At 45.4% G+C, this 24,135-nt stretch overlaps 1 protein-coding gene across 10 annotated transcripts in view; it reads left to right on the forward strand.

Annotated features, from left to right (window-relative positions):
• The window catches only part of PTPRE (protein tyrosine phosphatase receptor type E), a 182,526-nt gene that overhangs the window by 64,365 nt on the left and 94,026 nt on the right, over positions 1 to 24,135 (forward strand). For 8 of the 10 annotated variants that reach the window (XM_074000828.1, XM_045361738.3, XM_074000831.1 and 5 more), the window contains exon 2: positions 12,386 to 12,408. Coding sequence is in view for 4 of the 10 variants with exons in the window: in XM_045361735.3 (XP_045217670.2) it covers positions 12,386 to 12,408 (23 nt within the window). In the remaining 6 variants the exon portion in view is untranslated. Of the gene's footprint in view, positions 1 to 12,385; positions 12,409 to 17,406; positions 17,523 to 24,135 lie in introns of those variants that run through there. The other 2 variants (XM_074000830.1, XM_045361739.3) reach the window with 1 other exon arrangement.

Consider the following 24,135-nt stretch of genomic DNA (forward strand, 5'->3'; position numbering starts at 1 on the left):
CTGGCACGTGCCTCCTGCACTTCATGAAAGAGCCTGTTGGTTTGGGAGCATCCATGGCTTTGCTCTTCGGGCTGCTGGCCATGGGGACCCTGAGTCCCGAGCTCTTCAGAAACCCTGGTGCTGGGGAGGCGAAGTTGTCTCCTCTCTCCGTTTGCTCAGAAATTCCAGAATTTGGATTCTTTTGGTAACCTCGAGCTGAATGTTCAAAATGTTGAACGTTAGTTCTTTTTTCGTTTTTCATATAAGTACTTACACGCACGCATAAAAAAGAGCCAGTAACCAAGGGCTTTTCCCAGGCCAGCAGTGGCCTGGGAGTCCAGCCCACACTCCCAGACTCCAGCTGGGAGACACAAAAGGAAGGGAACTTGGGTGGGGACACCCCACGATGATGAGGTCCTTGGTAGCCTCCAGGGCCTCCAGGAGCTCAGCTGCCACCCAAGAGCACCCTAAATCTCAGAAGCTAGCCAATCCAATGGAAGGACGGTAAGGTCTTTTCAGTGTAAACACAGCTTTGAGGATGAAAGGGTTGTATTTGCAGAATTAGTTGGAATCAGAGCTCCAAGCCTAGAATGTCCTCCCACCCTCTACCCACCCCAGGACTGGATTCCTGTCCTGTGAGGCCAGCTGAGCTCTCCTCCCTCATTACCTGTCCCCAGGTACAGACCTTCCTGTCACACCATTGATAACTCATCTGTTGCATTTTTTCATGTATCCTGAAGCATCTACGCAGTAGGCATTCAATAAATACCTGCTGAGCAGTGGATTACATAGTATAGCCACAGATGAAATGATGCCTACGAACCTCCTACAAAACTCCTGTTTTATTATTTCAAACTCTGAAAACTCACAGTTTGGACTATTCTTTTGTTAATCCTACAAGGAGTTAAGTTGACTAATGGACACTCAAGTTTCCATCATGGCTGCGCTCACAAAAAAGATCACCTGGTATTTTCCCTTTGTTACTATGGAAGATCTTAGGTGGATCATATTCCTATTCATGTCATGGGAATCGTTTACTGGAGAAGGGTCATTTCATTTCCATTATGTTTTGAATGATTAGTCGTTTCAAAAATAAACCATCCCTCCAGGTTAAATTTATCTGGGACTCATGGTTGGATAAGCTTCTACGTCATTAAAATTAATTGATGTAGCAAAATCAACTGCAATCATTATCCTGTCCCATATCGGTGGCAGAACCAGGAAGGTGCTCACTGTCTACACACGGCGGCAGAGGTCTCTGTGTCCTTTGTCCTATGCAGAGACCCTGCCTGTAAGTCTCACTGAACTGAAAGTTAGGTCAGGAGTCTCCACATGACCTGACTGAGAGCTTCATGTTGTCAAGAGTCTGTACAAGGCTAATGTGATGCTCACACTGGGGCTGGTACATTTGAACAAACGGTTCACTTCAAACATTCACATCCCAAAAAAGGACCCCAGCGGGCATAGGGAGTCCAGCCCAAGACGAAGTATCAGGGAACTGTTGGGAACACGGAGTTTACAGTAAGAGACCTGGGGTAGGGTGGGGATTGGCACCCCCCCAGAGGGCGTCTCCATGTTCTCGATGCTTCTGCTTCCTCCTCTGGAAGGCAGGGAGGGCCCTTCTCAGCTCTCCGCACTGTGTGGAGGAGTCGGTGAGATGAAGCCTGCCCAGTGTTTTCACTCAGTGCTGCCCTGAGGTGTGAGAGCCCTGTGCATGGTGCCCCGGCCTTGCTGTCCTCGCAGGTACTAGCGCATTCCAGTTCCTTTAGAGAATGAGCACTGGGGTAAGGAGGGTCAGATGTGTGCCCATCCTGGCCTGCAGTGAGCGCTTGTCCCTCATGAGGCAGTTCCTGGGGAAAGTCTCCAGCATGCGCGATTTGCAGTTTAGCGTAAACGGAATGAGGTTTATTAGAATCTTGGCAGCTCTAGAAGGAGACTCTCAACTCTCCATTGGCTACAGAGCCCGGCCAGCCATGTGGGTGGCTCGCTCAGGCCGGTCAGAGGTTCCTGCTGGGATGGCCAGGGGCGCCGGGAGAGCTTTCCCTTAGCATATTCAGACCTCAGACTTCCTGGCAGATTCAGCTGCAGCATTGAACTTCAGGAAGTTTTCCTAAATTCAACTTTCAGAGCTTTTACCTTTTCAGAGACCCAGCCTAGTTTACAGAAGCCCAGCAGAAACTTTTTTTCAATTTGCGTGTGACTTTTAGATGAGTTTGGGGCTGTGTGGGAAGATGGTATTTCAGCATCCTAGGCAGGGGCACATCCTATAAACTGTGTGCTTTGAAGCCGTGGTGCTGCCTGATCATGAGGGTAACACGGGGGAGGAGGAATCCTCGTCAGTGTCCTGTCTGTGGTCTGCTGGGCAGTGACCACTTCCCCTGACCGCTGCCTGGGGACTGCTCCTCCACACACAGCTTATCTCCCAGGAAGCGATACCTGGCCCAGGCACCAAGGGCCCAGGGTTTTCCTAATGTTGAGGACATTGTTGCCCAATGGCACAGAACGTGGGATTTGGAGTCAGATCTGGCTGGATTTGATTTCTGGCTCAACCTCTTGTTGACCACGTGACTTCATGCCTGTTACTATGTTACTTCAGGGTGGCCATGAGGATCAGACAGGATCCTGTATGTACAGTGTCTAGCACTGTGCTCCAAGGACCATTTGTCCCCATAAATGTGATTATTAGGTAGCAAGGTGGTGCTATTCTGACCATTGGGCATGTGACCCCACCCACGGCCAACCCCAGGGTGCGAACAGCAGCCTTTCTGTCCTTACCTGGGCCTTACCCTCCACTGTTTCCAAGCTCGTCCACCCAACGCTCTCTCACTGGATCATTACCATGATGCTGTGGATTATCAGTAAGTATCAGTGACCTCATGTGTAGTGGCCGTTGAAGCACAGAGAGGTAGAAGGGCTGCCCAAGGTCACCAGTGGGCAGGGATCTGGCTGGAGAGCACATGCTGCTGCTTCTCCCTCCCTCGGACTATGGATTATAGGAGAGACCAGCAGCCATGCAGGTGGCAGGTGGGTGGCCTGGGGTTCTGCAGGTATGAGCAGACACACATCAGCCCCCTCTACCACCGGCCTCTAATGTCCCCACATCACACAGAGGCCTGGGACCGTCTGGCTGTGCGGTGCAGCGTCTTGAGCACATACACTTTGGGATGATTCCTTGAGTTGTAAAGAAATAAAATAATTTTCCTTGAGAATGACGGATACACTGCTTAGCAGTGGAAGAGGAGAGCTGACCTTTATAGGTAGACAAAACAAAATGCCTGTCAAACATTACACTTTTGTTGCAGTATATTGTTCCAGAATGGAGCGTTGCATATTTTTGTTATAATGCTGTTTTTGTTTCTAAATGAATACTGCAGTGTTCTTTTATGTGGAGGAGGGATTCATTACTGGTTCACAGAACTTTTTCAGTGGTGGGGAAAAATAGGTGCTTGTCCTCAGCAATGCGTATCAAGCCTAGACACATTTCTGTTAGGAGCATAGTGATTTGTGAATTCCCTGACAGCTTACCTTTTATTATGAGCTCTATTTTAAATGGAGATGTGTAGCTTTTCCTCTTCGAGATGATATAACAGATACCCAGAATCTTCTCTGTTATCTCTGGTTTGTTTTAAAGCTCGCCTCTTTTTTGTGCATTTTACAGGGATTCTTATTTATGAACTAGTTTAAATGGTTCTGGTCAGACAGTTATTGTGGGGTGGAGGATCATTAAACCAAGAATATTTGCAAATGTTTCAGCAAAGTGGATAGTTGATTGGCAGATTTTTCATTCATCAGCTTTCCTAATTTTCAGAATCTTCCTAAGGAATATCTAACAAACATCTCTGGTCTGAGTACCATATTCCTGAAAAAAAAATTGATCTGTTTTCAGGATCGGTCTCCCCTTTTCTCATGCTAATATATTTTCCTAGTCTTGGTAATGTCCTATGCGTGCCTGTGAAGGATGCACCACTTCCTGATAGCTCTGCTGTCAATGGTAACACTTCACCCAGGCCCCCAAGCCAAGCCCACAGTCACCCTTAGCTTCCTTCCCTTTCCCCACTTCTCACATGCCTCCAAAGCTTGTGAGCTCTGCCTCCTCTATCGTTAAATAGCTGCCCCCACCCCTGGCCACCCACCACTGCCCTTGAGAACACCTTTTCATCCTGCACCTGGACCACAGGTGTGGCCTCATTAGTCAGGAACCTGCAGTCCACACCAAGCCTGGTCCTGTCCCTTCTTCCTCTCTGCAGCCATCACAGTGACCTTCTCTGCAGAGAGCAGAATGGGAACGCCCAGGCTTGCAGACTTCTGCAGCCCCCTTGTGGCTTCAGCCCAAAGCCAAAGGTCTCTGCAGCATTCCGGCATCTGCCCACCTCACATCCCAGGCTAACAGTAGTGATTTATTGGTCCAGGCCTTATACTGAGTTCGGTGTCGGGTCCTTACCTCCTTTACTAACCCAGCAGGTAAATATTATTATCTCCATTTCGCAGATGAAGAAACTTAGGCTCAAAACCATTAAGTGACTTGTTCCAAGGTCAAAGCCAGGCTCCAACTTATTTGCCGTTTCTAGAATGTTCCATACACTCTCTGGCTTCCTTGCTTTTGTTCATGTGTTCTTCCTGGGAATTTTCTTCTTGAGAAAGATGCCCTAACTTTGGCCAAACACAGGTAAATGTTCTGCTTCTGTCTTTCATGGCTGCTGGGCTTGCCACGACCTAGCACTGCTCACCCCTGCATTTCAATGATCTGTTTATAAGCCTGTCCTCCGGACTTCTTTTAGGGTAAGGAGTTTGGGGTTCTGTCCTTGTATGTTTTTAATCTCTAAATCCTAAGCAATTGGCACAGAACTAGCACCTAGTAGATGCTCACTAATGTTAAATGGCCGGTTTAGCATATTGATGTACTCATTCAACTAGTATTTTACGAGTTTCTGGTACACGCACAGAACTTTTCATATACTGAAGATGTTCAAGTCAGAGATAACAGGGTTTCTATTCAGAAACCAGCAAATTAGCCATGGATGCTCTGTCTTTGGGGGTGGGTCTGCACCTGCCTTCATCATCTGTAAAGTGTGGAACATACCTGTCCACCTCATAGCGCAGCTGAAATGGCAGCAAACATCCTTAATGTTAATCCAGAGTCCTACTGTACTGTGTTGTTTTGGAGATGCTGTGAAGACACAGAAAGATGGAAGGGGCGGGCAGGGAACAGCTGGGCACCAGGAGGGATACAACCAGGGTGGCCCAGAGGGCTCAGAAAAGACATCGAGGAGCAAGTAGCACTTGACCTACTGGATCACGTGGCATCTAGTGGGTTTGGGTGAGACAGGCTTTGTGGGGCAGGGAGCAGCATGCGGGAAGCAGGGGGACTGTGCTGTGTTGGAGCCTGTGAGACACGGTTGTGTGAGTGAGCGGCCTCTGGAAGGTGGATCACCGTGGTGTCTGCCTGACTTGATGCTCTTCCTGGGAGCTTCCAAACCTGTTAAGCAATCCAGAGGGCTGTTTAGCAACACACGCTACTCTTCTCATCCATGCCAATCTCATCAGCAAACGTGCTATTTCCCTTATTCGTGAACAATTATTATCATTATTTCATCATAAAATGATCTTTCTGAATAATTATTTAATGCCAGAGCTCATCCATTGTGCCTTAGTGAGCATTGCTTTGCCCTGGCCTCTGGCCACAGGTTACCGTGGACAGCCGAGTGTCAAGATCATCACCAACTAGGCCCTTCACACACGTGCTTAGCCTCATCGCAGACCTGGGGTCACCTGGTGAGAGTCAGGTGTGTTTCCAGTCGGCACTCTGAAAAAGAAAACCTGCAAACACTGATTTAACATGTCTGAGTATTAGAGATCATTTTCTCTGGGGCTCACTGAACAGGCATTAGCTCAAGAAACACATCTTTGGCGTGCTCAGTTACCATGAGCGTCAGGCGCCCAGCAAGCCTGTCCTGAGTACATTTCAGAGTCTGAGCCCAATTGGAGGAGCGAGGGAGGTAGAGGGGAGTAAAACAGGCCTCGTTGTCGAGGACTGCTCCTCCGGAGTCCCACTGCACTGCCCAGTGTGGGGAGTCCTTGTGGCAAGCTACCCTATGTCTCTGAGCCTCAGTTTCCCCTCTGCCAAGTGGGTCTAATAACAAACTCCCCATGTGAGTATTGAGAGGATGCAGTGATCCCTGTTGGGTGCTTAGCGGGGAGTCTGGCATGAAGTTCCTGTCCTTACAGTGACTGTTTCTTCTGCAAGGGTCTTCTCTTGGTGGCTGTTAACACCATCCATCCCTGTCCTCAAACACTAGAGCCCCTGCCAAGAAGCTACTCACTGGGCAAAGATTTTTTTAAAAAAACACGACCGTGACTGTCACTATCTGAAAAGTGTCCATGCCCAGCGCCAAGAGGTGGACAAATCCCTAGCTCTCCCGTCTGGGGCTTGGAGGGCACCCCTACACCTCAGAAGGGAGCCCGGAATCAAATTGCCATGTTTCCAAATTTGATGCTGATAATAATGGCATAGACAGACGAGGCAGTATGGAAACCAGCAGACACTTGTACTTGCAAAGAAGGATTTGTCTGGCTTTCTAATTTGCATGTTTCCTAATCCAAAGAGGGTGCCTCAACCGTGGAGTAATTAGAGAGTATGTGCCTTGGTCGGGGGAGGAGGGAGCTTGAGAGGCAGGCAGAGATGCACGTGGATCTGTGCTGAGCAGCTGCCCATGAATAATTTCTAAAAGTTGCCAAATATTTAGAAGTCCTGCTCGTCTGTCATAGACTGGCAAAAAGGATGGTTGAGAAAAATGGGTCTTTTTTTTCCCCAGCCTTAGCAACATTGTTTTAAAGATTTCATCTCCTTTTCAAGGTGGTTTGAGGCTGTGGGGTAGGCAGGATCAGATTCTACTAAACTTCTTCATTTCAGGGAGGGCTTCCTCCCCCGAGTTCAGTAGCTCCTTCTGTCCTGTCTTTCATGCATTAGAAAATATAGACATTAACAGCTTTACTGTTGCCTGGAAGGTAAACAAGGAAGCTGTGAGTATGACGTCAGTGCGAATCTGAAGCCTAGATGATTCAGAAACGTTTTGCATTCTTCCATCATTTGAATTACCCACTGGAAGCAGAATGTAGTTATCTGCTAGAATGCAGAGACAGCCACAGGGCCCGTGGCTGCAGTTCCGTCCATTCCCACTGCACTTCATTTAAGTGATGAGGTCTCTGTTATTATTTTATTTGGAGTAATGATCCTGCTCTTTTACCAGTCCATCTAAAGTAATGGTCATGGTGCTTGAGTGTTACTGTGATTGAGGGTGAATGACAGTTCTTGCTACCCCAGTGTTCTAATTGATCAGGACAATTCAGTGTCTTTGGGGAAAAACTGGAGTCCAAGAGAAGGCAGCCAGGATTGAGGAACTTGGCTCCGGGGGCTGGTCATTCACAGTAAGACTGCTTCAAGGTCAATATCACTGGCATTTAACGGCTTGAAGTGGAGTTTTATTCTTGTATCCTTTCTTTATAAAATTGTAATACATCATGAAAAGTTCACATTTTAGATATACACATAGAAACGTGTAGGTAAACATGTTAAAATAAAATGTAAATGCACTTCCAAAAAATTCTTGCAGGTTGCTACTCATTTAAAAGAGTAGCTTGGAGATACACATGCTACGCAAGCCACTTCAGCAACCTACATTCTGCCCACTCGAATGTTTATGGCGCTTTAGGCCAAGGGTGTGTATAAAAGGCATTTTCCTTTTGTCTGAGTTTGGAAAGATTGGCCAGTTCTGTTCATTTCAGAAGTAATTTGAATGTTTCCCTTAAATGGAATAGTTCCAAGGGACTGATTCTAAACGCTGTAGTTTTATTTTCTTCTTTGCAAGGTTAGGATGCACAATAACGTCGCTCGGTCTTTCCATATCTTGTGAGTAATCGGGACCCAACCCAGCAGCCCAGCCGCTTCCTGTGGGCGCCCTCACTGGCCTGACCTTGCCTGCCCCTGCCCCCCTTCCTAAGGGCGGATTTCCCCTGTTCCAATGTTGTCACACTGCCTTTTTCCCAGGGCCTTGTCGGGCTTCCTCCCTGCCTCTGTTCCGTGGAAGCAGAGTGGCTGCAGCTGTGAGCTCCAGGGACTCACCAGCCAAAGCTCCAATTCTGTGACCAGGCTGGTCCAGGCCTCTGTGGGCCAGGCTACTTCCAAAGACCCACTTCTCCCACAGTAAATATATGGCCATCCCAGGGCTTTCCTTTCTGGAGCAGAGAACTTAATGAAGCACTCTCTAGGACTGGAAAGGATTTTGAGGAATAATCCAGTATCATTATTGCCATCTGCAGAATGCCTTTCCTACACCATTCCTACACTAAAGGAATTATAGCTTCACTGGGAGGAAGGAGATATAGCAAACAAACAAACAAACAAACAAAACAAGCAGACAAGACTGGGTATAGTGGCTCATGCCTCTAATGCCAGCACTTTGGGAGGTCAAGGTGGCCAGGTCGTTTGAGCCCAGGAGTTCGAGACCAGTCTGGGCAACATCAGGAGACCTTGTCTCTACAAAAACTACAAAATTAGTGGGACATGGTGGTGCACGCCTGTAGTCCCAGCTACTCGGAGGGTGGCTGAGGCAGAAAGACTGCTTGAGCCCAGGAGGTCAAGGCTACAGTGAGATATGATCGTGCCACTGCACTCCAGCCTGGACTATAGAGTGGGACCCTCTCTCAATTTAAGAAAAAAAAGTAAAATAAAACAAGCAGACAAACGTACATTGCAATGTAGGATGGCTTCCCCTGGGAGGCCTAGCCGGGAGTGGGCTCAGCAGCCCCAGGCAGGCATCGCCGCTGCCCTGTCTCCTCACTCTGTGATGCTGGTCCAGAGCCTCACCAAGCCTCAGTGTCCTCATCTTTAAAGTGGTTCTCGCCAACCGGGCTTGGTGACTCATGCCTGTAATCCCAGCACTTTGGGAGGCCGAGGAGGGTAGATCACTTGAGGTCAGGAGTTGGAGACCAGTCTGGCCAACATGCCCAAACTCCATCTCTAGTAAATATACAAAAATTAGCCAGGTGTGGTGGTGGGTGCCTGTAATCCCAGCTACTCAGGAGTCTGAGGCAGGAGAATCACTTGAACCCAGGAGGCAGAGGCTGCAGTGAGCCAAGATCCCGCTGCTGCACTCCAGCCTGGGTGATGGAGCGAGACGCCGTCTCAAAAAATAAATGAACAAATAAAAATTTAAAAACAGTAAAGTGGGTTTTGCCTTACCTACTAGGATAGTTGTTAGATGTGGGAGAAACCCCACAAGCAGCGCCCAAGGCACTCCACAGCCCAATAAATCTAAACTCATCTCTCCTTCCCCTTACCCGTTCAAGAGAACAACAGGAAGCTTTCCAGTGAGTGGAAGGACATTGTGTCAGCTTTTCACCGACCCCACTTCGCGAATCTGTCTGCTCGAACCAACCTCCCCAACCCCCAGCTTTTAAATGTTCCTCTTTCACAGTTTCAAACCTGTAGCTCAATACTACAGTAGCCATCGGCGTCACAGTATTGGCCTAATGGAAGTCTTCACTTGGTAAAGGTTTACTTTAGAGAACATTATGATTGGTCTTTGCTCTAATTCTTTAAGAAACTGATAGTTGTGGTTTCATACTATCATGTGTGAGCCACAAACCAATAAAATACATGATCTATTTGTAGAACAAAAATTAGCGGAATGTTGTAGTGCACACCTGTAGTCCCAGCTACTTCGGAGGCTGAGGCAAGAGGACCGCTTGAGCCCAGGAGGTCGAGACTGTAGTGAGCCATGATTGCACCAATGCACAATAAGGCAAGAGTTCAGTGTATTCTTGCCTTAGTTTTTAAAGTTAGCTCCAAGTTTAATTTCAAATTATGATTTGTGTTTGATTGGGGTTGTCAATCGTGCAACCATTGACAAAGTGCCAACAGGTACTACCAAAATTGGTCTTTTCCCTTGTGATTTTAGTCTGGTTTTACTCAAGCCTGCTGCTGCTGTCTGCAGCCCCACTCCAGAAACTTCTGCATAGCATTGGGTTTTATTTTACATTAAAAGGAATCAGCATTGCATTGGAAGATTGATCATTTCTATCAATCCTCTTGAGATATTGGAGGTATAACTTCCATTCCTGGCTTCTTTCCTCACTTGGCTCCAGTCAAACACCACGAGTCACTCTTTTTAGCATCTTTTCTGGTTCATTTTGGAGAGTGGAAAGGATGTACTCTTGTAATAAGTTATTCCTACAAAAGAGCAGTTCCCCTATCTGCAGTGATCCTCAAGTAATCATTTATTGCCCAAAAACCGATTCCCTCTCAATCCCCTGCCATCGTGCTGTATGTTATACTGGGTTCCACTGCACCCTGGAAACCCTCTGTGCTTTAATATGTTATTCAACAGACTTTCCCCAGTTGTTTTATATAGCTGCCCCAGTAGACGCTTTGGTATTATATAGCCTGTCTTATACATTTCATTTATAATTGTTGTTAGTATATATAAATCTTTTTTTTTTGTATTAGTACTTTGCACCTTGTGACCTTAACTTATATATTGCCTCTAGTGGCTCTAGTGGTTATTTTTGAATCCTTTGGTATTTTCTCTGTAGACTATTATGTCATCTGAGAATAAAGTTTTATTTTTTTTCTTTTCAGTGCTTATGTCTTTTAATTCTTTTTCCTAACTTGTTGCATTGGCTGTGATTTCCAGGATAATGTTAAATAGGAGTGGGACAAATCCTTGCTTTCTTCCCAGTACTGGGGAGAGGTATTAAGTCTTTTCCATTAAGAAGAATTTGAGCTGTAGATTTGCCCAAATAGACTTAAAATTCCTTAGTAACCAGAAGTATTTTTTCTGCTTCTTGGGCTTCAAACATACCTCATGGGTCAGCTTTTAAATGTATAATAATATGCATTTAAATATTTTTTTAAATATACCAATTTATAACAACTTTTAATTGTGTGCTGTAGAGTCTTTATTTGATTTGATTTAAAATATCTAGTTTTATCAGGACTAAGATAGCAAGTAGTCTCTTTTAGTGGAAAACATCATGTACTGAATTCACTGTTTAAAACCAGTGACAATCAAAACGTGCTTCCACCCTTCACCAGTGCAGACATACACTGATGACTGAGCAAGGACTCTTTCACAGGTAGATAGCAGCCTAATCAATAATCCCAGTGTGAGGCTGCCATGCTGACCACTCAGAACAGAACAAGCAAGCTAAGTTCATCCACTGAGGAATGAGTCAACAAAATCTGGCATATCCATGCAATGGAATATTATTCAGCCATTAAAAGGAATGAAGTACTGATACTTGCTACAACAGGGATAAGTCTCAAAAACGTAATGCTATTATAAGTAAAAGAACCCAGTCACAGAAGGCCACATATAGTGTGAGTCCATTTATATGAAATATTCAGAACAAGCCAATCCATAAAGACAGAAAGAAGATTGGTGTTGCCAGGGGCTGGGGAGAGGATGGAGCTTGGGAGCTAGTGAGCTAATAGTGGGTGTGGGGTTTCTTTTTGAATGATGAAAATGTTCTAATATTAGATTATATTGATGGTTTCAAGTTGGGTGAATATACAAAAAACCATTGAACTGTACACTTTAAACAAGTGAACTTTAAGGTGTGAAAATTATATCTCGATAAAACTGTTTTTTTTTTAAAATAACATGAGAGCTAAATTAATGGGAGGCTGGGCATGGAGGCTCATGCCTGTAATCCCAGCACTCTGGGAGCCCGAGGTGAACAGATCACTTGAGGCCAGGAGTTCGAGCAGCCTGGCCAACATGGTGAAACCCCTTCTCTACTAAAAATATAAAAATTAGCCGGGTGTGGTGGCACATACCTGTAGTCCTGGCTACTCAGGAGGCTGAGGCAGGAGAATCGCTTGAACTGGGAGGTGAAGGCTGCAGTGAGCCGAGATCGCCCCATTGCACTCCAGCCTGGGCGACACAGCAAGACTCCGTCTCAAAAAGAAAAATTAATTAATTAATAGGAAAGGTCAGGCTAGATAATGATTAAGCTAGAAAGCTGGGGAAAGGGAGATGCCCCAGACTAGGTTGTAAAAGGCTCTTTTGAGGGGAGGATGGGCTAAAGGAACTACTTGAAGGGGAGGGAACCCTGTAGGCCACAGCAGAGGCAGCTGACTGATAGAGCATCTTGGGGGCTACACCATGCCATCAATTGACCATTAGAGGTTGTATTAAAGTTTGGGGTAGGACATAGTTAAAAGCTGATAATTGCAGCCAAAAGAAGTATCAACTAGATAAAGAGATCTCCAGGAGACCCTGAACAATGAAGCAAAAATGGGATAGTCGACTAGTGCTGTGCAGAAGGAAATGGTTACAATTAGCAGCCAACTCCTGTTAACCAGAAAACTAACTGTTTTTTTTTCTTCTTCTTCTTTCTTTTTCAGACTATAGCCTTCACGTTCCCTTGGTGAGTACAAAACTTTTTAAAAATTATGTCTGTTGTACAGATAACTAGCTTAAGATAATATGTGGGATTTAATTATTAGAAGAGCATTGTCTTCTTGAGAAAGAAGGCCATATGGTCAGCGTGTTATATTTGAATTTTATGCCTTACCTTGCTTGAACAGGCTCATATCAAACCTTTTTGTTACATCATTTGTGTGTGTGTGTGTGTGTGTGTGTGTGTGTGTGTGCGTGTGTGTGTGAAATTTGGCTCAGCTGCTTGATCTGCTGAAATGTATTGTTGAGGACACAGTTTCTACATCCTTTCCTTTCACTGACTTGTCGTTGCTTTTAGAAGGGTCTAGCTTTATCTCAATGGCACACATCCGACCACTGTTCAGGAGCGTGGGGGCACATAATTGCATTGATGGTAACTGCTTCTCAAATTGGTCTGCTCTAGAGAAAACTGCTGAAAAGGAGCTTCTCCGGATTGCACGCTCAGTAAAAGCAGTATCAGGGTGTTGCATAATGTTATGCCTTTTGGGTCCAGGCAATGGCAAAATTCCATGGCCTTAATGTCCTTAGAAAAAGAAAACTTTAAACAACGGAGCCCTTTTGCAGTCTACTTAATCAATTTAATGCTGTTAAGTTTCCTAAACAAATCGAAGGACGAAAATCTAAGAGCTTTCGCAGTGTCTGCAGTGTGCGGGCGAGTGGCGCGTGGACTTTTGGGTGTGTCTACTTTCAGCGGGCACCATGATGCCAGCCACCGGGAAGCTGTATTTCCTAAATGTATTGCCTTGTTTGAAAGGCACTGACTCCGTTCTGGAATCATTTTCAGGTCAATGGATCAATTATTGTGCCCTGGTTGGCCCTCTTTTTTAGGCAGGGTGCCCTTTGTGGCACTGTTCCATCTGGGCATCAATGCTTGTGGTCATTCTTGGTGTGATCAAATGCATTTTGACTGTACAAATTGTTTCTTTCTTTCTTGGTAAGGAATGTTAAATAAAAGTAATGATTGATTAAGCTAGAGAAGAGGGATGCCTTCATTTGCCACCTACTAAGTTAATTTTGTTGTCCATGTTCTCCATTGCATCATTATGAGACGTTGTTGATTCTGAATGGGGAACTCTTCTTGGGTAAATGTCAGCGGTGGGATCAAAGAGAAGGATCGTTACTGGAATCATATTTACAGGATGGAGGATTAACTATATGAAATCTGCAATCCCTTATTGCCTCAGAATCCTATACAAGGGATGTTGGCTGGTCGATACTGGTTCGAATGCTTATTAAACGTGGCTTTTCTTAAAAGCATTGGAGCTGCGTGCTTTATCGAATGCAAGTGTGCCTACCATGCTAGAATGAAATATTTGAGTGTCAGACCCCACAGCTACAGCTCCTTTTAAAATATAGGGCTCAGATTATGATTTGTTACAAGTGTGTGACCTTTGCACCCCTTGTCTCTCCACTCAGTATTGGCCCCTCCGCACCCCATTTTGCCTTCTGCCACTTCCAAAATTTCGTATTTTTCCCGGCAAGTTGACCTGCTCCCCATCAATGAGTCAGCAGCTCCCGCAGCTGAGTGATCCTGTGACAGGTGCTTCCAGGGCTCCTCCACCTCCTGGCATTGTCTCAAACCCGGCAAGAGATTCAGAAGTGGGTGCCCTGCCCAAGGGTCACTGACTGTGTGTCCAGGAGCTGACTTCCTTTCCTCCCTGCATCCACCATGGGTAGTTGGCAGCCAGAGCAGCTTCAGGGGGCACCTCCCTTTTCCTGGTCTCATCCTTCCTTTGCCTCCATTTCTTTCTTTCTTTTCTTTTCTTTCTTTTTTTTTTTTTTTTTTTTTGAGACAGAGTTTCACTCTTGTTACCCAGGCTGGAGTGCGATGGCATGATCTCGGCTCACTACAATCTCTGCTTCCCGAGTTCAAGCGATTCTCCTGCCTCAGCCTCCCAAGTAGCTGGAATTACAGGCAAGCACCACCACGTCCAGCTAATTTTGTGTTTTTAGTAGAGACAGGGTTTCTCCATGTTAGTCAGGCTGGTCTCAAACTCCCGACCTCAGATGATCCGCCCGCCTTAGCCTCCCAAAATGCTGGGATTACAGGCATGAGCCACCGCACCCGGCCCTGCCTCCATTTCAGTGGGAAAGTAAAGCTCTGCTTCAGGAAGATCCGGAGTTCGTAGATTAAGGGTACTTCTGATTCCAGAAATCTTTCTCTGGATACGAGGAAAGGGTTTCGAAGCCTGGGTCTCCTATCTGTGCTGCCTTGTCTGCTGCCTTCCTTTGGGAGCTGCCTACTGGGCCACTGATATGGTTTGGCTCTATGTCCCCACCCAAATCTCATCTTGAATTGTACTCCCCTAATTCCCATGTGTTGTGGGAGGGACCTGGTGGGAGATAATTGAATCATGGGGGCAGTTTCCCCCATACTGTTCTCCTGGTAGTAAATAAGTCTCCCAAGATCTGATGGTTTTTTATGGGGTTTCCACTTTCGCTTCTTCCTCATTCTCTTCTCTTGTCTGTGCCATGTGAGATGTACCTTTCACCTTCAGCCATGATTGTGAGGCCTCCCCAGCCATGTGGAACTGTGAGTCCAATAGGCCTCTTTCTTTTGAAAATTGCCCAGTCTTGGGTGTGTCTTTATCAGCGTCATGAAAACGGACTATTACAGCCGCCAAGGTAGAATATCAGACTGATCTATTAGCCCGTTGCATTTTCACTGCTAAGCATTTGAGACTTGTATGGAACATCAGGATATCTATTAATGGAAGGGAACTTATTTCTCACTTGTGGGATTCAGAGAAGTGCTTTTGAGTCAGTTAGAACTAAAAGGATAGTCCACCTTGGGCAGGGTGGATAAGCCCCCTAAGGCTGGAGATGGTGCCACAGCCACCACCCACACTGGCCAGCTGACTGCAGAGGAGCCTAGTCACACGTGCTGGATGAACACATCAGCCTGTGCGAGCCTTCATTTCTCTCATCTATCCATCACTTCCTAGGATGTGATGTGACATTTAAGTGAGATGACCCAAGGTAGGCGTTTAATAAAAGCTAGCTATGGACTGGGCGCGGTGGCTTACGCCTGTAATCCCAACACTTTGGGAGGCCAAGGCAGGTGGATCATTTGAGATGAGGAGTTCAAGACCAGCCTGTCCAACATGGTAAAACCCTGTCTCTACTAAAAATACAAAAATTAGCCGGGTGGTAGTGGCACGTGCTTGTAATCCCAGCTACTTGGGAGGCTGAGGCAGGAGTATCGCTTGAGCCTGGGAGGTGGAGGTTGCAGTGAGCCAAGATTGCGCCACTGCACTGCAGCCTGAGTGACAGTGTGAGACCCTGTCTCAAAAAATAAAAATAAATAAAAGCTAACTAATTGTGGTTATCACTGCTACTCTTATTATGATCGTCATCACAGAATCATCGCAACTGTTTCCAAATTTAAGGAAGATATTGAACTGGATTGTAACATATATGCTGGTACCATAGTGGGTATCAAAAGGAGTTCCCTTTACTAGCAGTAATCCACTTTTTCACTTCAAAAAACTGTATTAATATTTGACATCCAGGCCGGGCGCAGTAGCTCACACCTGTAATCCCAGCACTTTGGGAGGCCGAGGAGTTCAAGACCAGCCTGGCCAACATGGTGAAACTTGGTATCTACTAAAAATACAAAAATTAACTGAACATGGTGGCGGGCACCTGCTACTTGAGAGGCTGAGGCATGAGAATTGCTTAAACCTGGGAGGTGGAGCTTGCAGTGAGCCAAGATCACACCACTGCACTCCAACCTGGGTGAAAGAGCAAGACTTGTCTCAAAATAAATAAATAAATAAATAAACAAATAAAATATCCAAAAAAATGAGTCAAGTCTTTTTTCCTGTTAAGCTGGATTAGTAGGGGTCTCTTGAGTAGAGTCACCCGTTCCCATGTTTTCCTTTCCTTTTTCTTTGTCTTTAACAATAAGTTTGTGAAAATAACACCATAGTTCATATCAATGATCAAATATGACCAAAGTTCCTTCAACTGGAGAATGCTTACAACTCTCTGGGTCTCTCACATAGTATTTAACGCAATGGAATTTCAGAATTGAGAATTTATAAAAGACATATCGTTCAGGTTTAAATATTTTCTCCAGACTCTTTGAGGTCTTATGTTGTTATACCTAAGGGTATCCACGACAAAGTAAAATTAAATGATTCTGTAACTTGATGATTTCACTCTGGTTCATGGAAATACCCAAGGAATAAAAGAAAACGAAATTAACGTGTGAATATTCAGCAACTGTGAGTTTCAATTTTAAAACATACTTAGGCTTCCCTTCACTCACTTGCTCTTCTTTAGTAATCTGTTTCCTCCTCTGTCACTTTTAAGAAGTGTGATTTTTTTCTCTTCTGACTCATTTATGTTTCTTGATGTTGATTTGAACGGCTACCATGACAGAAAAAAAAAAAAAAATCTGTTATTTTTAAAATAAAGTTCAGGGTTCTGACAGGCAGGGGGACCACTCCAAGCTTGCTTCTGGCTGCGTCCGCTGGGGTGATGTTTCCAGCAGGGCAGGAGCTATACGCCCCGGGCCGGCCTTCGGAATCCCAGAAAGAAGTGAGAAGCGTGGTGGGCAGAGCACATACAAAATTAAAACTTTCTGAGACATGTGATTCCTGTTTCCCTTCTTCATCACATACTTGGGTTTTTTATTAGCACCAATGGATTCCATGGGTTTCTATCCGAGCCACAGTGACAAATTATTCTCCTGGTGACTGAATTAGAAGTTGACAGTAAGTTGGAAGAATGCCTTTGGATCTGACATGACGAACAGATTAATCCTTCATGTATTTCCATTTCCATTCCTCCCTCCCCCCGGGAAAGTTTCCGCATTCTTTCAAGAAGTGCCTCCTAAAAGAGCCTAGTAGGTAATCCTTTGTCACAGAGCAAAGGCCTGAGCGTTAATCAGTCACAGTTTCCCCAAGAGGAAATAGGAACACAGATTTCCTATATAAACTCATGTCTCGTCACCGTGTTCACAGCAGACCCAGTTCAGAGTTGGAATTCTTCTAGAAATCCTTTCTCAGCTGGCAGGGAAACATGGATTCTCCAAGGCCAGGATGGTTTCCCAGCGTCTTCCCAGGAAGACAAGAGGTAACGGGGGAGCTCAGAGGGGCCTTTCTTTTCTCTTTGGTTTTATGTCATGGTTGCTTCTAATATAATTTCTAAAGTATCTAAAAATCAGGCTAAAGAATATTACCAGGAAGGCGTCGTTAAATGAAAATTTGGCAAGCCTCTTAGTTACCTTTATCCAGCTCTGTGCAGGAAATCTGGGATCTATGCTTCAGGAAACCATTTCCAGTCCACCACGCCTCGGTCAATAGTGCCCTGGGGATGGCACAGAAGCATTGTCTGTTTGGGCCTGTGGGTTGTCAGACAGCCAAGAATCCAAGGTGAGGTTCACCTTTTTAGAAAAACAGTCCCTAACAATTGCTGGGGACATAGGCCGGCTCGATGACACAGGAAAATCCCACCCATTGTAAACTGGACATTTTCTATCTTTGTAATCAAAACTGCCCTCTTCATTTTTCTTAACAACTAGATTTGTGAAATGGCATTTTAATTAAAAGTGACACACAGAGCAAGCGTGAGGGACCTGGTCTGCAGGCCAGTGAGCTGGTCTTCAAGGAGCTTGTCTTCAGGCTCCTGAGGACACAGGGCTGGTACTCTGTGTGTAAGGCTTTCCTGCCTGTGCAGTTCATGCTGCAGAAACAGATGATATTGTTGGCTGCAGATGTGTGCCAACTGCCTAAGGGATGGCATCATTCGTATTAGGAGAAAGAAGACAAGAAATTTATAAACACTTTTGGGTATGTGAGTTACAGAGAGATTTCTCAGACCCGGCGGTACATCAGGATGAGGTCTGGTGCCAAATGCAAGGGCCGTGAGTGGACCAGTCCTACCAGATATATGAACTCACCTCAACTGCAGCTCCATCCCCTGGGGGTGGCCCCCTGTGGATTGAACAACAGGAAAGAAGAGCACATTGTGCTCAAAAATGACCATTTGCAGTGACTTTTTTTTTTTTTTTTTTTTTTTTTTTTTTTTGAGACTGAGTCTCCCTCTATCACTCAGGCTGGAGTTCATTGGCACAACCTTGGCTCACTGCAAACTGCCTCCCGGGTTCAAGAGATTCTCCTGCCTCCACCTCCTGAGTAGCTGGGATTACAGGCGCCTGCCACCACGCCCAGCTAATTTTTATGTTTTTAGTAGAGATGGGTTTTGCCATATTGGCCAGGCTGGTCTCAAACTCCTGACCTCAGGTGATCCGCCCACCTCGGACTCCCAAAGTGCTGGGATTACAGGCGTGAGCCACCATGCCCGGCCTGTGGTGACTTTTTAAAGCTGCTTATACACATGAACATAAAGATGGAAACAACAGACACGGGGAACTCCAAAAGGGAGGGGGAGGGAGGAGAGCAAGTGTTGAAAAACTATCTATTGGGTACTATGTTCACTACTGGGGTGATGGGTTCAATAGAAGCCCAAAGCCCAGCATTATGCAATGTACCCACATAACAAACCTGCACGCATACTCTGGAATCTACAATAACATTTTTTAAAAACTGCTTATTATGTTGCAGAGTTTGGTAAAAATTATTTAAAATGTTAAGAAAGGAAGGATCTGTGTGGAACTACTGAACAAAAACATGTCATACAATAGATTTTCTGAGTAGCTTTTCTCCTTGTTTTGAATAGAAATAAACATAAGCAAAAAAACAAAAACTGGATTTGTGTTTATTTTATGATGAGGGCTGATTCAGTTCTACCAACTTTAAAAAATATGTTGATAGTATTTAACTGATTTCAAAAAACTCTACCAAGATTCATCTGCTGTCAGAAATGGTGCAGATTTCATGTTCAAGTGCTATAACATATACCTATAGATAGCTTCTTAAAGCTATATATATTGTATTTTACATATGCATATTATGTATTTAAAGCTATCATGTTACCATGTTGCTGCTGAGAAATGAATTTTTTAAAATATCATGTTTGTGGAAATTATTATTTAGAAAAACAGGATTTGCTCCATTTCCTGTTTTTCCAGATAACTTATGTGCCTTATGCTTAAACAGAAATTGCATTTCTGATAAGGCACATACATAGAGAGCACTTATTTACAAAGCAAGCTCAAATTCATGATTTCATGTGGGTCTCCTAAACACGAGGAGGCAGCCGTCCAGGCGTGCCTCGTCACCTCTCCCTTAAAGAGGGGAAAACAGAGACCCAAGCAGGCTGGATAAGTGAGTTGTAGGACAGTGGAAAGGAAGCGCCAGTCCCCTGCAGTGCTCCCTCAGACGGAAACGGTGCTCCTCTCCAACTGAAAAAACAGTCAGCTCTCATTACCACCACCAAAGGTGAAGTTCAGACCTGCCAAAAGAAAAATTTTCCATTATGAAAAACATGATTTGACAGTTATGCAAGTGACAGAGAACATTAACAAATAAGAGCATATCCTGTGGATTCTGTGGATTCTGCAAACGGTTTGCTGGTTGATAATTATATTTTGGAACAGTTTTATGATCACTTGAGTTGATCTTGGCCAGAGTTCCCAATTATTTCTGCATGTTATCTGCTGACCAAATGCAGCTTTCTAATCTCTTTTCACATACTTGGCACGTTTCCTTTCCGCACAGCCAATAATTCGTTCGTTCGCTCACTGAGGGTTTATCAGGGTTTATCAGGTATCTCTTGCAAGCTCATGATTGTGCAAGATCTTGAAAAATGAAGTGGTTGATTCCAGTTCTAATTTCAGGAAATATTTCTTAGACAGCCAATATTTGAGTCCTTTCTCTACTAAGTATAAATGTGTGTTTTGCCCAGGAGCCTAGCAAAATGATTGATTAGAAAGATTTTAGTTCTAGAAAGTCAAATTACTCCTGTAATCCCAGCACTTTGGGAGGCTGAGGTGGTTGGATCACTTGAGGTCAGGAGTCCGAGACCAGCCTGGCCAGTATAGTGAAACCCCATCTCCAATAAAAATACAAAAATTAGGCTGGCAAGGTGGCACGTGCCTGTAATCGCAGCTACTCAGGAGGCAGAGGCAGGAGAATCGCTTGAAGGCAGGAGAATCGCTTGAACCCAGAAGGCGGAGGTTGCAGTGAGCCAAGACTGCACCATTGCACTCCAGCCTGGGCAACAGAGCATGACTCCATATCAAAAAAAAAAAAAAAAGAAGAAGAAGAAGAAGAAGAAGAAAGTTGAATTACTTAGACTTGTCACTTCATTACTCTAAGTCCCACCTTCTTGGTCTAAAACATAAAGGGCTGGGTGAGAATTGTTTAAAGACATCTTCAAGACCTAGAGTTCTATGCTCTAGGGTGGTGCTGGTCTGGATTTGGAGTTAGCAACAGAAATTCCCAGAAAGTAACTACTGCAGGTGTCAGCCATGACTGGGACCAGCCGCACTCATCTCCTTGTCTTGCAGGATGAGGTCTGAATGTTTTGGGGTGAATGTTTTGTCATCTTCCTATGAGAAAGCAGCACTGGCCTGGGGGGCTTGCTCCTCCTGCCTCCCTCATTTGTTTTTCCTCTCTCACTGCTCTCCAAAAGAAGCGAGAACATTTTTTTGAAACACATTTTATTAATGGAAAATTTTTATTTGAAATATGGTCATTTTCTTTTTATAATATTGCTTATATTCAGGAAGGAAAAGCTGAGAATCCGTGGGCTTTGATTTTAAAACTCAAACAGAAATGTTAGTTAATAAAACAAAGGTATTTTTCCCACTGTTCTGAGGGCCGTTCTGGCAAATGGTTCCGGGGGCCGTGTGATGGTTTATGTTACTAGAAGTGATTCACTGGGAAGGTGAACCACTTCGTCTCGTCAGAAACCATGGAAACCCTCGATACCACTCTGCTCCCCTCTTAGGGGAGTTCTCAACAGAAGACACTGGAAAGTGGATGTCACTGGGATGAAGTTAGAAATCCCAAAAGTGCACTATTTGAGCAAGATCGAATTCAAAGGCATCACTGTTTTCAAAACCTGTTTTTGGCTTCCTTCCAATCTGAAGCCAACACCGACATTCTGTTATGCTGTTTCCCGTTGTGGGTGGATTGACTTAATTTTTAATGAGTGATTCACCACTCATGGCTGTATGTTTTCCGCCTGCTGAGCTGAGAATTAAGTCATGTTTCCTTTAAAAAAATTCTTTTTGATATCAACTGAGTAATGTGGTTCGCAGTGTTTGAGACAAGGAGACATGTTAATATCACTTAAAAGAAGGCATTTAACCTGACCTAGGCTCTTAAGACATGGCAATCATGACGCCATCATGACTGGAATGCTCTAGAAAAGGAGCCTGTCTCATTCAGCTTTCAAAAACATTTCTTTCTATAAGAATATTTTCCAAAGTTGTGCAATTTTTTGATACATTTTTTGAGGGTAGTACAAATCCAATCCATTTGGGAAGTCACGTGGCAGGTTTCCTAATGGGAAGCCTGGTAATATCGTGCATTTCCCCACAGTGTTCGCAGTGTCTCACGCCTGTCCACTCTGATTACTCCAACTGGCCTCTGCCCATCCAGCAGGGGTCTGGCAATCCTTTCTGATCCATAATTTTTATTAAAATAGCACCAGAGGTACTTGTGGCCACCAGAGCTATTTAGCTCCTGCCTTGGGCCCCACCCCTTACCAAACTATTCCCTCTCCTGGGCCCCTCAACACCACTCCTTCAGGATGACTCTGAAGCACAGGCTGCCCCATCTTTACAGTGAGTCCCTCCTGCCTGACCTGAGCACAGACCAGTGAGCCCACCGAGTGAGCAGTTGAAGCTCATCCCTGTGCCCAGCACCTCAGGGCCCCCAGGATCAGATTTTACCCAGTAGAACCCAAGAACCTAGAGGATGGGAAACACAGCCAGCAAGGAGGCAGCAGGAGGGGTGCAAATCAGAGGGGTAAGACAGGGAGGCTGGAGGGGCAGGTGGAGCATTTGGGAGTCAGTCGTGGGGAAAACAACATGACCAGAAAAGGAGCAGAGGTGGGGCCTGCGAGGCTCAGGTGCTGAGTGTCTGTGCTAAGCAGCCACGTGGGGGTCAGCAGGTCACCCCTCTTCTAGGGACATCCATCTCCCTAGCCGCCCAGTGGAGCCACCTCTGCAAGGCTCTAGGGTTCTTGCCATCCAGGTTGGGCCCTCAGAAGAAACTGAAAAGTTCTAGTACAAAATTCATAGAACACTGAAAATACAAGGGGTGGCAGCTGGGGGTCGCTTTCCTTAGGGGACGATCTGCTCTTATCCCAGCATCTTGGGCCTTGGCTCAGGGCTTCCTGAAGCTGAGCTTCCCTGGAGAGGAGGCCCCCTGTGCAGGGCAGCTGCTCGCCAGTGCTCCTGGGCCTAGGGGCACTCAGGAAAACACCCGGGTACCCTCAGAGCCAGACCGCAGGCCTGGAGCCACTCCTTTTGCTGATGCACTTGCATCAGAAAGCCACACACCTGCTCTAGAAACCTAGGTACCAGGTCTAAAATCCAAACACAGCATCAGGAGCCCAAATACCTGGTTAGAATCCAAGTCCCCAGTCAGAAAACTAAATACCATGCAACAAATCCAAATACCTCTTCAGAAACCCAAATACGTGGTCAGAAAGCCAAGTACGTGCCCAGGCATTTGTAATAACCGTGTAAGTGGGAGTCTTCATTTTTCTCCAGAACAGGTAGCCCCTTTCTGAAATTCGTCATAAAGCTAAAAAAAAATAATTGTTTTATTTCAGTGAGGCTGTAGTGCATTTTTTAATGTGTCTGCTGTTTGTATCACAGTGTGCCTGGGACATTTGAAAAAGTTTGAAGTTGCCCCTGGGCACAGAATCTAGGGTCCTGATTGAAAATGAGCAGAGGGTTGAGGAAATAGACTCACTGAAATTGCATATTCAGGTCTATGAAAGACAGAGAACTACATCAGGGGTGTCACAGCAACCTGGGGGATCCTTCTCTAAGTTTCTTAAATCCCCAGGAAAGGATTTTCTTCGAGGACGTGGTTAAAAGGAAATGAACTACTAATCTTGAGAAATGAAAAGTCAAGTTCAGAGAATGGCCTAAGAGTTCTGAGTGATCAGAGAGTGCATGCTTTCTCTAACTTCCATTTTCTACTGTATCCATAATTTATATGATGTGTGATGCATACATGAAGCTAATGTGTGGTGGGGCCACCGCAGAGGGACAGAAAACAGCTGATGTGGAAGCCATGCCTGACTGTCACAGATGGGGGTGGGGGGCCCGGGTCTCAGCTCCTGGAGGGGGCGAGGGAGCCCATTGTCCTGGGATCCCCAGGGCTTACCCAGCGTGCATTGTGCGTCGGGTCTCAGGAACCTGCGTTGCTGATGGATGTGTGAATGAGTGGACAGGCGTGGAGGACGGGGGAGTAGGGAGAAGACAGTTCTATCTTCGCGTTCTTCACAGAGCCTGGGGCAGCACTTAGCACAAACAGGGCTGGCTACTTAAAACCCGGGGTCACTCGTTCAAAAGGCAGGAAAAAAAGCTTTTTACTTTCTTCGTGTTCTCTCTCTGGACCTTTCATAGTGCTGTGTGTATGTGTGTGTGTGTGGGTGTGTGTGTGTGTTTTACCTTTTATTTAATGTCACATTCCCCCAGGCACTAGGATACTCTCACTGCCTTCAACTGGGCAGGTAGAGGGCATCCATCCAGCCCCCATCCTCCCTGTTGAGGAGTCGGGGAAGTCTCAGTTGCTGGCCGGGGCAGGAAGTGGACAGT

Source organism: Macaca fascicularis, chromosome 9 (genome assembly GCF_037993035.2).
Source record: "Macaca fascicularis isolate 582-1 chromosome 9, T2T-MFA8v1.1".
NCBI lineage: Eukaryota > Metazoa > Chordata > Mammalia > Primates > Cercopithecidae > Macaca > Macaca fascicularis.